We start from the raw sequence: 16,505 nt of genomic DNA, 5'->3' as shown, positions 1-16,505 counted from the left end.
TCGAAGAAAACTATACTTATAAAATTCGTATCGTAATATATAACTCGTGCTAGAACACAATAGTTACGTTTGTATTTCTTGTTCTCTTTCGATCTAAAAATAACGTTATAAATTCGGATACGACTGTTTATTGTTTTTGGATGATCAGCTGACTACGCGAAGACTTAGATTTCGATCGCATCTATGATATCTTTTGGTAAGAAAGATTATTGGGAAGCGGGATGGCGGTGGCACTTGTTTCCGAGATTAGCGCATGCGCAAACGTTTTCGTCGTTAGAATCATCGTTGTGTTCATCGTCGTGTCGTCGTGTCGTTGCTGTCGTCCTCATCGTTGCCGTCGTCGCCACCACCACCACCGCCACCGCCATGATCGCGCGATGGTGGTGAAAGTGGTCTTGGTCGTGATGAACGCGTCGGAGAATTAATTATTATAAGAGAAGTCGAAAATAAAGGAGAGTTGTGCAAACGCTCGGCTCTCAAGGGTAGTTCGCTCGCACGGTGGTAGCAACAGGGGTGGCGGCATTACGCGTATTGATTCTCCTTTCGTATTCCTCGGCTGTGAACTTCTCTGTGACCGACAACCGATTCTGTGACGTACGGTGAACGAAAACGAGAAAGAAGAAGGGAATAATAATCGAGAGGACCAGGCATTGGATGTTGGCTACGACGACGATTAACCACCTCTCGATTTTTCTCATCTTTAGTTCTGTCGAATCAAGGGGTCGACGCTTCGACTTTGATCTGTGACCGACTGAAGACGAAGATGCGGTTCGCTCGGTCCTCGCATGACCTAACCCGAAGACGAAGGCCGCCAATTGTAATTAGTGACGTCAGACGCATATGCGCTCGCGGCACACCTCAGAAACCTTGGTTCCAATCCTTAATCGCTGCTAACTTTTTTCTTTTCGTTTGAGTGTCATTTCGACTCATTTAACGTCATCAATGCGCACTCGCCATCCTTTTCGCATCTCGTTATTGCTAGTGGAAAAATTTTTTGGTGTAATCGGATTGAAATTAATCGAAGTGACTGTGCGAACAATAAATAAAACTGTGCACCTTCGCTTTTCTCGAGCGAAACCAACTTTCTTAATCAAATACAATAAACGATGTAAATATTACGGCTCTGCTTCTTTTTTGTAATTAATATTCTACGAGGTTTCAACATTTATCTGTTTTTCAACGTAGAAATGAAAAAAAAATAAGTTTTAATCTCATTTTGAATGCACATAATTGTATGATTGCGGACTAATTCGAATTTTTTCCCCTCCTTCTTTTCTTATTTTCATCTAAAGATCAATGTTATCTATATTGTTTCGGGAAGAAATTTTTGATTATCCTCTTTGATACGACTCGACAAAAAAGCCGAGAAATATATATACGTCGACCAAAAAGAAAAATGTCCTTGTACCTGATTATACCAATTATAAAAGAGAATATATACTTGACGAAAAATCGTATATTTTATGTTACTACCACTTACCGCGATATTTATCTTTCTTCCGCGATATTTCGTATGTGCGTGTATGTATGTGTCATCTGAAGTGATCAAAATTCAGTGTATGCCGCGTGAAAAAAAAAAAAAAATAATTAGAAAAGAAAACTAATAATAGGAAGACGAGAATTTCTCGTTTGGGTGTTCCAATCGTTCAAATATTTTTTTGCTAATCTTTAAAATAGAATCGAACAGTCGCTTATTTTCATTAAGTGAAACAGTGAATAATCAATTAATAAGTTTATCAGTACGTAATTGTTGCGGATCCGCAGAAAGTGATTGACACTCTTCAATTTTCTCGTCTCGATTCCAAGTCGGTTTTTTTTTATCTTTCAAGACAACGAGGAAAAACCGATCAAACTGGCGGCCTCAAAAGTTGCTGCAGCCTCCTCTTGCAAAATGGTCACTCGTGGCCATACGCGGGTAACTGACCTTAGAGAGATAATTGTAATCGAAATTAATAATTTTTCAAATATTTTTTTTTTAATCTTTCACTGATATTTAAAATTCAATTCCATTAATAATTTTATTAATCAAATTTTGAAAATATGAAAGGTCAATTAAGCGCGTGACGCTCAATCAGTTTCATAATCATGTAATAAAACGTATAAAATTTCAAAGAATCAGTTCAGATTAATATTTGATTTGCAAAAAATCGATCGAAACACATTAAATTGGCCACTGATAAGATTTAGTTGTCGCTGCAGCTGTAACGCCGCGCGAAGATCATTATTTCGTGTTGATATTCTAGATTTTACTAATTAGAAATTATTTATATTTATTACAGACAGGGGATGGCGTGGGAGTGTCGAGTAGCGGTGGTCGACTCTCTTCTCGAAGTCGAACCTCGGAGGAACCCCACATCGGCAAGTACAAATTACTTAAAACAATTGGCAAAGGTAACTTTGCCAAGGTAAAACTTGCCAAACATGTACCTACCGGAAAAGAAGTGGCTATCAAAATTATTGACAAGACTCAACTAAATCCCGGTAGCCTTCAAAAAGTAAGAAATAAATTGGATTATTCATCGAATAAAATGAATATTTTTGATCGTGATACGAATAATGTTACGTTTTATTTCAGTTGTTCCGAGAAGTAAGAATAATGAAGATGCTCGATCATCCGAACATAGTGAAGCTTTTCCAAGTGATCGAGACTGAGAAAACATTGTACCTGGTAATGGAATACGCCAGTGGTGGCGAAGTTTTTGACTACTTGGTCCTACATGGTCGAATGAAAGAAAAGGAGGCTAGAGCAAAGTTCCGGCAAATTGTCTCTGCTGTGCAATACTGCCATCAAAAAAAGATCATCCATAGGGATTTAAAGGCTGAAAATTTACTACTCGATAGCGAGATGAACATCAAAATCGCTGATTTTGGTTTCAGCAATGAATTCACACCAGGCAACAAGTTGGATACTTTCTGCGGATCACCTCCTTATGCAGCACCTGAGCTTTTTCAAGGTAAATATGCATAAATTAATTGTCTCTTCTTCCTTTTATTGATTCCTAGAATCAATATTATATTTCGAGATTTGAAAAAGAAATACAATAACATCAATGATGCTTTTAGGTAAAAAGTATGACGGACCCGAAGTAGATGTCTGGTCGTTGGGAGTAATATTATACACTTTAGTGTCTGGATCACTGCCCTTCGACGGTTCGACACTGAGAGAATTGAGGGAACGAGTATTACGGGGAAAATATCGAATTCCATTTTACATGTCCACGGATTGTGAAAATCTTTTGAAAAAGTTTTTGGTGCTTAACCCGACAAAACGGGCATCTTTAGAGGTATATGTTCAAACGTATAACATCTTTGAAAATGTACTATATTACATTCGTTCTATTCTGTTTTTTTTTTATGCTTCTAGACTATTATGAAGGATAAATGGATGAACATGGGATATGATGACGACGAATTGAAACCGTACTTAGAACCTGAACCTGATTATAAAGACCACAAGAGGATAGGTGAGTCTGCCAGTATGTACATAACACTTACTACTTTTATTGTTTCTATATAAAATATAAAAATGCACGGCTTATGATCCTATTATCATTTTATATTGCAAGTTATATTGCTTCGCATTATACGTAAAAATTATATATGTTCAAACGTGTGGTGTATATTTTCATGAATGACATATAATTTTTACTTAAGGCATATCGATTTGGTTGTAATTAAATGATTTTTCCTATATACTTATCCCATCTTACTGTCTACGATTTAACAATCGTTTCAATCTTTGAATTGAATAATGCACAATTGTAGTAGCAACAACAATAATAATGAAAATAATAATAGTAGTAATTATAGAGCATTAGTAGTGAAAAAAGTATGTAATTGCACTTTTTGTATAGCAAAAGCATTGGGCTTCTTTTAGAAATGTTTCTTTTGCATTAATAAATATGAATATAAATAGGTCTTCTGGATTCTTCTTTTCTGTCATTTTAGTATTTTTAGTGGTTGTGACTATGCCGTTACACCTGTTTGTTTTAGAGGCCCTGGCTAGTATGGGGTATACAAGAAGTGAAATAGAAGATTCCTTAGGACAAGCAAAGTACGATGACGTGTTCGCCACGTACTTACTCTTAGGAAGAAAGACAACTGATGTGAGTAGCAGAAAGATTTTGATGATTTACATGAAGAATTGTTGTGTATAATAAAATTCATATATGATTAACCTGATCGATGAATGGATATAAATTAACAGTTCATTCATTTCGTAGCCTGAATCAGATGGCTCGCGGTCAGGCAGTTCGTTGTCACTACGCAACATTCCACCGCAAGCTGGTTCAGGTGGTGGTGGAAGTGGAGGTGGAGGAGGAAGTGGAGGAGGCACTGGTGGTGCTGTGCAGAGTCCATCGCATAGAGGTGTTCACAGAAGTATCTCTGCTAGCAATCCAAAACCGAGTAGACGAGTTTCATCCGGTCTCGAAACGCTTCGTAAGTTAAAATTGTATTATCCATCTATCAAAGATTTTGAACCATAATTGAATTCAAGTTGTATACTTGTAAATTTATTATTACAGTTATTAGCAATCTATCTGGATTAAATGTATAATATTAAATGTATATGTTAATGTGAACCCTAATCAAATTAACGCGAAACTTACTAAATAAAATTATAATAATAATAAGATTATATATCTAGATAAAAAGAATAAATTTATCAACGTTTTATTTTATTATTATTATTGCAATGAATTTGCATGACATCCGAATTAAATCGGTCTATGTTTCAGCGAGAAATTCCCCCGATTTTCAATGTTTTTTATGCTAAAGGATTAGCAATTACAAGGATTTTCATAAGAAAATGATTAACATCGATCAAGCTCATATCATTATGCACAAATTTTATTCTATTCGTAAACAATATTTATTTTGTTAGGAGCAGCGCCGAGCCCAGGAAATGCAACGAACCATAATCACGCAACTCCTACGACTGGTGGAACTGTAACTGGAAACACTGGTAGTAATTTTAAGAGACAAAATACTGTGGATGCGGCCACGATCAAAGAGAATACTGCTCGCGTTTCTGCGAGCCGACCTTCGGCTCCTAAAAACAGTCCTGGCCAATTAGATACTAGTGAGTTTTTTTCGTCATCTTGTGATTTTTTTTTTTTTTTTTTTTCGTAATTCAACTTATATTTGTCTAATTGTTTTTTTGCGACGTTGTACTTGTGCAAAGCTTTAGCTAAAGTATATCTGCTTTAAATAAGATTGTCATAATTTGTAATTCTAATCTATCAAAGTTTTAGTTGAGATTCATACTTTATATGATTTTTATTTCTTTTTCCCATTCTTTTTACTTTTTTTTTTTTTTTTTTTTTTTTTTTAATGTCAATTTGTTCAAATGTCAATATTACATTACATAAATATGATCTTAATTTGTAAAAACATAATAAGAACGCATGAATATTAATAAATTTAACTCTAGATTAATGTAATCTAATGAAATCATATATCAATAATGATTATATTTTTTCTAACGAACAAACCGACGAAAAATGGAAAGATGCACAATATATCGCAAGTATCTACATAGACAACGATAATAGTTTATTCATTTACACTCATGATACCATTATGCACTAATAATAATCTAGAGTTAAAAAAAATTATGATTGTAGATGTATATAATTTCAACGTCGCATTTGTGTCTCTTTAATCCTTGCAAAGAAAATCCCAATTTCTTTTATGGATGGAAGCAGATGAGACGTTATGTAATCTTTACGCGTTTTATTATTTTATATACGACACAGACACATACACATTATTTCTTTTATTTGTACTCGTTGCTATGCTTGTTATAGTATAAGTAAAGTACGCTGCTTTGTTTTGTGTTGAACTATATCTAATGAGGCTTGCAGTGACAATGTTCATTCTAGGCGTGGGTACAAGTCCCGGTGGTAGAGCATGGGCAGGAAAGAGCAACACAATGAATGCAGGGGTAGGTAGTGGTCGGCCTCTTACTTCACCTGCCCCTGGTTCTGTTGGTCGACGTAGTACCATCTCTTATGATCAAGCGAAAACGTCCTCTTCATCTACCGAAAGAACCAACGATACACCCAGGTATAGTGCTATCTAGTTATTTCATTATTTGTATATCAATTTAAATACTTCTTTTCTTTTTTTCCTATGATAAATTAAGGAATAAAAGAAAATTTCTTTTAACGTAGCATAGAGACTGGATCTGTGTGATCATGTGATAACAGTTTTTCTATTTTCATGATGTATAAGAATAATATGACATTTGTTTGTGAATGTTTTCGAAAAAAAATTCGAAATAATCTCGATGAATTATACAATCCAGTATCTGCACTAATCGAATGAATGAATTTCTTTAATGTGCGCATGAATATGCGCGACTCGGAATCACTTATACTGTTCTGGCGTTTCGTTATTAACTAAATAATACTTTTCGTTGTACCGTTTACTAACCATCACCAGGTGATTGATTTTTATTTTAATGAATCGTATGGAAAAAAATCATGTGATAATCAATGATAATCATTTGATATAACAAAAAAATCTGTCATGATAAGCCCCAGGGAGTTTCTTTGTTTGTTGCGTTGCTCTAGCATGTTGGCTGCTGCCTGCCAATCGTTCATTGCAGATCACTTTCTTTATGGCTTGACAGATCTACTGAAACAGATATGATCTAAATAAACGTGTATACATATACAAATGCTTGCTAAATTGATACTGAATCACAGTTACATTCACATGTTTCTTTACTCTGTTATATATTACCAACGTATGACTGAATTTACAAGCGTGTGTGTGTATAAAACAGTCATTAACATCATCATACATATGTCCACTATTTATTTATGTTTAGCATCACAATTCTATGTCCCTCATCGTAGAACTTGTCGCGTGCTAAAAATATTAGCCATGCGTGAGTTAGAATTTTCATTTATCATCCGTTTACCTTAATCTATCCTATCGTACTCATAATACAACCATTACATTACATAGTACAACATTCCATTAGTTTTCAATAAATTTCATTGCGTCTTGCTAATTATATCTACTATATAATACGATTAGATGGCTAAATTCGCGAATCAACGACAATATTCGGTATCAGTTGATTCGTTGGTTTTCGTCTATGTCTTCAGCTCTCCTATCCTTTCTGCCACGTTCGATCCTTCAAAAACATCGGAATAGTAAACAAGCGTCACGAAGAAATTACATACGAAGACGTTTAAAATTTCAATTTTGACTAAAAAATTAAATTTTTTAAATAGTAAAAAAAAAAAAAAAAGAAAAAAATGAATTGAAAAATAAAAAGTACTAGAAGAAAAAAAATAAAGATCTAGGATCTATGAGAATAAGTATAGGAACTATTTAAGAGTAGGGCCGGGCAGTTTGCTGATTAGTTTTGTACACAGCCTTGGCGAGGGCACTAGACCAACACGGGGTCACACCAAGTCTGCGAGCATCAGCGCAGGTCACCGTTCCTCAAGTGGCGTAGCTCCCAGCGACCATTCACTACTGGACCCTCAACCACGCAACGCCCACAACTCCTTACTCGCCACTGCTGACCCTCTTAGACAGAGGTACAGATCCTCAACGCCTTATCAGCCAACCTCTATTATACAGTCCTCTATTAGATATGCGACAAAAGTCTAACGTGCGTTCTACCGATTATCAAATCTTGGATAGGATAGAAAAATATAAGTATTTGAAATGATTATATTCCGTAAAAAGAATTGAGAATGCTTTTAAAAATTGATTTTTAAATTTATTCAACTCGTGTGGAAAATTCATTCGAGGTGGTTATAACGATTTCAATGCTCGGTGGAATTCTACGCTAGGCTATTGGTGCACTTTGTATTGCAAGAGATTTTCAAAATATACATCTTTTTCATTCATTTATTTGTTTTCTTCTCTCTTTTTTTGGGCCACTAACTTTCTTAGGATGACTAGAAATTTATTTCACGTTCACGTTTCTAGAAATGAAACACAATAATAAACGTAAAATGATATTTGTGTAAACGTTACAACACAATGTTTCATTCATGACGCAAATAATCTTCGTAGGTTCTCTAGGATAGTTTTTGGTCATTTGTTCGTAATCGTTTTCTCTAATTTTTATTTCCAATTTGCATGAATATCATATGTATATTTCTATTCCGATCATTGGTTTTGGTCACCTTCATCTCATTTATTTCCCAATTCCTTTATTTCTAGCACATATTTTTCCGCTATAATTATCACTATGTTCACACACGAACAACAAGGCAAACACCATTCTGCATTCTTTCTTGTTTTTCGTACAATTAACGGGAAACCGTGATACGTACGTTACATATGAAGCAGTTTAACATCTCATTTTACTTTATCGGTATACCAATTTGCGTATATTTATTTCGTGTACGTATTTATTAAGATCAATAGCAAAAAAAAAAGTTAACGAAAGGAATAATTTGGTTGAGTATCTAGATATACAATCATCATGATATCGGTAAATTATCGATTATAGATATAATTTTAAATGAAATTTTTAATATATTGTACACGTATATTGATGAAGTTATATGTTATATGATAAATTTAATCCTGAGAGAGAACAAATAATAATCCTTCATCTTGATCCTATCGAAACATACGCAAATAAATGTAAACTGTTTCAGTTTCGATACATTCTATGTTCATTCTATATATCATTTAACTCTCATTAGCCAAATTAAACTAATTTGTTTAAAATTCTGCTTCCTTAGCTCATTCTATCGAAGCTTGTTTTGCAAGATATAGAAAGATCGCTTATGCATTATTATCTATTCTTATAATTACTCCTTGAATTTCACAGAAGAATTCATGTGAAAAATAAACGTTTTATTTTACATCTCTTAATTTTATTTCGTAACCTGTCTTTTGCTTCTTTTATAACGAAGGATGATGTACAAAACGAAAACGAAAAATTTTTTGTATCGTGCACAAATTCTTAACAAAAACGTATGGACGAAGCAAATATTATTTATATGTATCCATATGTTCATAAATATATATAAGCATAAATGCACCAATAAGTATATATATTATAGTTTTAATGTAAACACTGAAAAAATTTTATTTTCAACCAGCTTGGGTGTGTCTCCAAGTAATAGACTGGCAACACCTACAACACCAGCATTTCCTCGAAATGTTCCAAGCCGTAGTACGTTTCATTCTGGTCAGAATAGAGCTCAGCGAAATCATACTCAGGTTTGTAAATATTGTCATAATTTTAATATTATTTACAATCTCATTATAAAATTATCTAAAAAAAAAAAGGAATTTGATAATGTATATGATCGGTGTCCTCGTAATTTCTTATAATCTATCTTCATTTATTTAACATGTGATTTTTCATTATTGTATAATTATTATATTCCATAAATTTTTTAGGGTCACACGCATACACAGGACACAAATGCAATTAGTCCACTAGCGAGACCGTCCTTCTTCTCCAAATTGTCCTCAAGATTCTCCAAACGGTAAGTTTTCTCGATTCGTTACATCCGTTATATACCGTTGTATATCGAAGAAACGGTATTTCTCACATTCGACAGCATGCTAGTACATGTATACCACTGTAAAGTACCACCGTTCGTCCAGTTACAATATGTCTTATAATCAAATTTCGATCAAGCATTTAATCTTAATATTTTCGAAGGACGACAATCGATCAATCTTTTATGATGATTTAAAATTTTTTTCGAAAATACTCATTTATATCGAATGTATCGAAAGAACAACTATGCTTTAATTTGAAAACTTCCTTTCTCTCAAAGAATAAAAGAAGGAAAAGAAAAAGAAATGAAAGCGGAAGAAGAAAAAGAAAAAGAAAGAGATAAAAAGATTAAGTGGTACGATAAGTTCGATTCTGATTCACAAAACAGACGTATATTTAAATCATTTCGTTGATGCAGTTGATTATCTGACATAGATATATATTTACATATATAAGATAAAAAAAAATCTATCGCAAAGACGTGACAGTTTTTGCAATAGATCTTCGATGCATGTGTAGAAAATAATTTTTATAAAACGATATTTATTGTACTTATATTTATATTCGCAAACGAGTCGAACCTATCGTTTTGCATGTGATATGACATTTTTGTCTTAAGGATGCACAATGACTATGTAATTCTAAAAATTTTATATCGATACGTTAAACATTTCTGTATCCTATTTAACGTAATATTTCTCTCTATACAACTATACGTAATATACTGCAAAAACGATATATAGCAGTCCGATGAGCGAGCAGCGACCATTATCAGTGAAAGCCACGAAAACCGTAGCTTGTTCACAATACTTCTCAATACGTAGTTGCATTTATTTCTACGCCGTTTTTGCCGTTTCTTTGTCCCATAAATTGCTTCTCAGGTTTCTATAGTAGCACCTTTTAGTTGGACTCTCCGTTGACCGAACGTTACATTATATACATATGTATTTTTTTTTTTCTTTCTTTCTCCGTCTATCGATATCTATCCATCTATCTATCTATCTATCTATCTATCTATCTATTTATCTATCTATATCTATGTCCTTCTCCAGTTTTGCTCTGTTTCTCATCTCTTTTTATTCATCTCTTTTATTTCGATTCCTGTTTTGTTTTCCTGTAAGAATGCAATTAATTATTGAAGGAAAATCTAAAAAATAACAAATATACCGAATATAATCGTCCGTTCTGTGCCCTTCACGACGAATGCACCGTTATCGTTACCTATTTAATGTTTGAGTGTTCTCATTTATGGAATAACCCTAAAAATTCATCGGTGAAAATAATACCGCTTGGCCAGCTCAAGTTCAGGCCACCTCGCATACTCATTGTGCATCCCTTCTTGACTCGACTGTATATAGCGAGGCATATCCTTGACTTAGTACTTTACCTATACTTTGTACATATATGGGACTTTGAGTTTATCACATAGAAAAGATAATCATTAATCGAAAGAAAAAAAAAAGTGACATAAGTGTTATAATGAACGCGTAGAATAGAATAGGGTAGAGGAATAAAATATACGCGATAAAACGGTTGAAAGCAAGGATGCAAGGCCACAGAATAACGAGAGCAATCCAGCTTATTCGTCTCACCGTCAGCATCTTTTCTACTTTCACGATATGGTCACTGTACGCATCGTCAATACGTACTATAGACACAACTGTTTGATCAATCCGAAAATTGCCCGATTTGCCGACTCAGCATAGCCATTGATGCATCGTCCTTCTCACTTGGATTAATCTATACCGGTGTATTCTATGCTACAGGACATGAACCGATTAAAACTTGGCATCGCTCGAACTTCAAATGATGGCCATAAAGATGCGCAAAATTTAATGACCAATAAATCCAAGAGAAATTTGCGCAAAAGCAGCAAATCCAGCGAGTCTAGCGTGTTGCTTAGAAGAATGGTAATATCATCCGTGCCAACGATGATCTATGGATTATTGGAAATACGTTGAATAAACGAACGATAATGAAACTGGATTGAAAGAAAAAGAAAAAAAAAAAAGGGAAAGAGAAGAAAAGAGAAGAGGAGGAAAGGGAAAGAATAACTCCGTTATTCTGTGGTGCATCGTCAAGCTTTCGAGAACGAAACAGAAACTTGTTGCTCATATCTAAAGGAAAGGTTTCTTACCATTTTACTATCAGGATCACACGAAGTGCGGTATTCTCGTGTTTGTCCTTGCGTAATCCTAATTATGATCCTTCGGAACGATTTTTCGAAGTGTCTTCCTGACGCGCGACGATCCAACAAATTATTACAATCGCCGCCATTATTATTATCATAACATCGTAAACAACATTCTCATTGCCAGTCGCCGCAGCCTTATCTTTCTAGATATAGCATTTAAAATCGTGCCTTTCCTAACATAACCTGCCAGTGAATGTGCACTCTTATTGCCGATCATTTTTTAAAGATATATATATATATGTGTGTATATATATATATCCAATCTCTTTCTATTTTTATACGTGTACCCATCGTGACATACATCAGCTTCGTTTTCCTTTCTTCTTCTCGCGATATTCTAGGATAATTTTAACGAATGATGATCATCAGCATTCGTCGATCATTGGTCGATTTATAGTATATTTCTCGACATTTATTTAATTTCTTCACCTTTCGAACAATTTTAAAAGAAACTTGAATGAATTTGTTCGTTTTCATACGCGTAACCCTCGTAAGTACTCGCGGTATAATATGCTTGTGCGTCCATCTGTCTTTTCTTTCCCCCTCTCCTCCTCCTCCTCTTCCTCCTCCTCCCTCTCGTTTGCCCTCCGTTTTCTTTCTCTCTTTGTCCTTTCTCTCTTTCTGTCGTTTTTAATTTGTTAAAAAATCGATAAGAAAGGGAAAGAAGAAGAAAAAGGAAAATATAGAGAAAAAAAAAAAAGAAAAAAAGAAAATGCTCATAACTGAGAGGAAAATGGGGTAGAAATAAAATTGACTGTTTCGCGTAAGGTAATTTGAGAACGCACGATATATATGCACATCGTTATTGTTACCATTAATGTTATCGTTATCGTTATCATTATCGTTACCGTTGTCATTATCGTTACCGTTATTGTTATGATGAAAACAGAATATCCGTTGAATAATATCCGTGCAAATGTAATTTTCTATACATCGATAGTGCCAAAGTCGCATGGACAAGACTTATATATGACTTCCACGCATGATTGCTTCGTAAAAATAATTCTTGGTGTAATTGTAAATCATGAAGAAAAATATAGCAGTCTTGGCGTATTTTTGCCCTGTTAACCTCGTGACTTTTGCAAAATAATAATCGTTATTTGTCTTATATTTTCGATCCAGTTAATTGAATATTATATCCTCCCTCCCTTTTTTTTATTCGACGTTATCAATGGTTCAACAATGTTCGTTAATCGTTATCCATCGCGTGAACATTATTTACATATTATCGCATTTTCTCAAAACGAATATCTAATATCCGCTATCTAATTCTTATAGAAGTGGTATAATTGAATGAATATAATTGTTATATTATATTATTATATTCTCTTTATAATAATAACAATAAAGTAAGTATATATGAATTCGTACATTGACAGGTTTTCTAAGTGAAGATCGAAGTCTCGCCTTGTTTCCCTCGAGCCGAAATAAAAGCGAGCCACACGCTGAATATCAAACAACGACAATAAACAAAGATATTTTACTGGCACAGTAGTTAAAGTATAATCAACTAACCATGATTTCTTACATTATACAATATATTCCTTTCATTTCTTCTTCTTCTTCTTCTTCTTCTTTTTCTTTTTCTTTTTCTTCTTCCTACCCACCCACCCTCCCTCCCTTCCTTTGTGTTAATAATTTTTATTTAAAACTTATATTAAAAACATATGATGATTAAAATTTTGTAATGATTAAATCGAAATCTAAGGAAATATGTTGGATAACAGTAACTTTAAGGCAAAAATTTACTATGTTTTTTTCAAGAACAGAATTACATTATTGAATATAATACTGCTTGTTATCTTATTAGATCAAAAATCTTTAAATTTTTTTTATTTGATCTTTTAACGATAATTCTTTCAAGTATGAAAAAAAATTAGCATAATTAGCATTATCTCCATAATATATAAGCCATTACTACTTACTCATTTCCCATTTTTCATTTCTTGTTTCTTTTCTTTCTTTCTGTTGGTATCCAACATATTCATTCCTTCTTGTCAGAAATAAACGTGAATTACGTTTAAATTTACGTTTATCAAAATATTATTTAATTGTGAAATGCAAATATATTTGATAACGCGACAGAATCGCTATCTATAAAAAAATTTTCATATCGATTCTTTCGTCTAACCGAGAATGCATTTCTTTATACAAATGTACATGTATATTGCGATATACATATGTGTGTAATTTATGTAAATATATTATTCTTAATTATAGTTTCAGTATTTGCATTGGCAAAGTATTTTGTACAGCTTCATATAACATATAAATAAACTGTATTTCATAAAATGGAAGAAGAATCAAAACCATTTTATAATCGTCGTGTTCGTCGCATTAGAGATCGGCGACGAGTTTTTAAAGAATCGATATTCGACGTGTCACACATCTTTATCGATTGACAAAAATTTTGCGTTTATTATTATATATATATATTTTTTTTTTTTTTTTTTACATTGATATCTTTTGTTTTTTCATACTTAGCATTTATATTATTTAATGCGCTGTTGATTTCATTTAATTGACCCGATTCAATTATACACGATGCATTTTCTTCGATATCGAATCGCTACAAAAACCCGATATTTATATCGAAGGCATTCCAATATATATTTCCCTTCGCATGCTTTACTTAACATATGTTCATCTACCGTTTGTTATTTATTTATCATCGAAATTCAAACTTCTAATATTTTCAGAGTTTGATGTTGAGCTAAAGTTTGAATTTGAATTATGTAGAACGAATAGCAAACTTTTATCACGAATATACATATATTTTCCTTTTCTTTACCAATATTTCTTTGAATATTTCATTTATCAAGAACCAAAATAATAGCAATAAAAAATAACAATAATAATAATAATAATAATAATAAACGAGGAAAAAGAAGAAAGAAAGATAACGATAACTTTTGATTTTTTAATCATTGCAGTAATAATGCAGATATCGTTCCAAAAATTGATCTCAATATTAAAATTAAGAATAAAAGAGCAAGAAAAATTTTTTAAAAATAATGTTAAATCATATAGAAATCAAAGATTTTAAAAAAACAAAATATAAAAATTTGATTAGAAATATCTTTATATAACAATTATTTTAGAATGATTCCTATTATAGTAAATAGAAATACAAATAGATATAATTTGTTTTTGATAATGAAATCATGAATTAATGAAAAATTATATATTCTTTCAATATGTTTTTCAATAGAACAATGTCACGCTGTGTAGTACACGTAGTACTGAAATTATTTTTTAATCACGTTCGATTATCTTAAATATTTGTTTATTTTCTAGTTTATACAAAAAAATACGTAAGAAATCCAAGAGCAAAAGAAGTAAGCAGTAAACTTGTACTAAATGCAAACGCTATTTTTGTTAGACATTTTTAATCGATTAAATGATCTCAAGTACTGCGTGAACCAAATCATTATCGAAACTACGTGCCTTCCTATTTTCGATATTATACATTTCATGCATATTTTTGATTACGAAAAGAAAAAAAAGACAAAAAGACAGAACAAAAATATAAAAAAAAAGAAAAAACAAAAAAAAAATGGCAGGACGAATGCAAAACGATGCACTAGTTTTTCAAGCATTTAATACAAGTTCAACATAATTCGATCGCGCAATATGCGTAATTATATACATACCGAATGATTTCAATAATCAGTTATCATATAATTATAGAATGTAATTATAGCATAGAAAAGAGATAAGAAGAAATATTAAAATAAAGATTTGTAACATGTGATGTAAAATGAAATGAGAGAGAGAATGAACAATTGATCGAGCGAACAAATGAAAGAATGAGCGAGAGCAAGGGGAATGAATGTGAAAAATTGGGACAAAAAGTGGCCTTGGGGTTACTTTAACAGTTTCAATTCTTCGTTTCCATGAATTTTTAGCAATCGAATGAAATTCAAGCGCACGCTGGTATAGATTTAATTTCTCTAAGTCTTGTATCTTAAGTCGCAATTATCAATCAAACTTTTTTTTTTGTAACTATATCGCTTTATTAAAATTTCTATTTCAAAATAGAAACATATACAACATATATAACGTATATGTGAAACTTTTATTAAAATATTAGGAAAAAAAAAAAAAAATAAGTAACGTATTCCTGAGGCCACCAAACAAATTGAATTAGTGTATAAAAATAAAAATGGAAATTGAAGCAACACGAATTTGTTGCCCTTTATAATACTAGATGAAATGATAAAAAAAAAAGAGAGAGAAGTAATATCAATAATTCAACAATATTTATATGCAAAATTTATGAATATAGCACATTTGTACATGATTAATGCTCTTTGCTGCACTCCAATTCCCGTCCAAGTATTTAAAAAATTATTTAATATTTTTTTATTATAATCTTTTTTTTCTTTTTCTCTTTGTTTTTTTGTTTTTTTTTTTTCTTCTATCGATGGATCTTTAATTGAAATTAATTATTTAATTATTAAACTTTAACGAATTTATTTTAAAGATGTTTATTTTAATTTTTATATTACGGAGGGCAGTAAATAGCTGATAGAAAGTGAATAAAGATATTATTTAAAATAATTTTAAGAAGCAATAATAGTAATAAATTCGTATTAATAAATGTATTAAAATTGCCTTGTACATGTTGTATCAATTTATTTCTAAATCCTCTATTCAAAGTAATGTGTATTCGTTGTACATTCTTTTTTATCAAAACCTTATACACAATTTGGTTTATTTCATACAATATATGCATTTAGATGGACGTTTTTTTCCCATCAATTGTCATTAATTAACATAATAGTATTTTAAAACTCATTAATAAGTATA

The 16,505-nt window shown here is 32.1% G+C and overlaps 1 protein-coding gene across 13 annotated transcripts in view; it reads left to right on the top strand.

Annotated features, from left to right (window-relative positions):
• LOC100866240 (serine/threonine-protein kinase MARK2) overlaps window positions 1-16,505 on the top strand; it is a 51,455-nt gene that overhangs the window by 30,860 nt on the left and 4,090 nt on the right. For 3 of the 13 annotated variants that reach the window (XM_086916784.1, XM_086916772.1, XM_086916783.1), the window contains 11 exons: window positions 2,280-2,495; window positions 2,576-2,954; window positions 3,064-3,284; window positions 3,365-3,464; window positions 3,994-4,106; window positions 4,224-4,440; window positions 4,886-5,083; window positions 5,868-6,069; window positions 7,395-7,562; window positions 9,090-9,210; window positions 9,394-9,482. In XM_086916784.1, coding sequence (XP_086772910.1) covers window positions 2,280-2,495; window positions 2,576-2,954; window positions 3,064-3,284; window positions 3,365-3,464; window positions 3,994-4,106; window positions 4,224-4,440; window positions 4,886-5,083; window positions 5,868-6,069; window positions 7,395-7,562; window positions 9,090-9,210; window positions 9,394-9,482 — 2,024 coding nt within the window. The other 10 variants (XM_086916775.1, XM_086916771.1, XM_086916780.1 and 7 more) reach the window with 8 other exon arrangements.

The sequence above is a fragment of the Apis florea genome, unplaced genomic scaffold, assembly GCF_048593485.1.
Source record: "Apis florea isolate Af1SG1 unplaced genomic scaffold, ASM4859348v1 contig_3803_pilon, whole genome shotgun sequence".
Lineage (NCBI taxonomy): Eukaryota > Metazoa > Arthropoda > Insecta > Hymenoptera > Apidae > Apis > Apis florea.
This window is presented reverse-complemented; position numbering and strand designations above follow the sequence as displayed.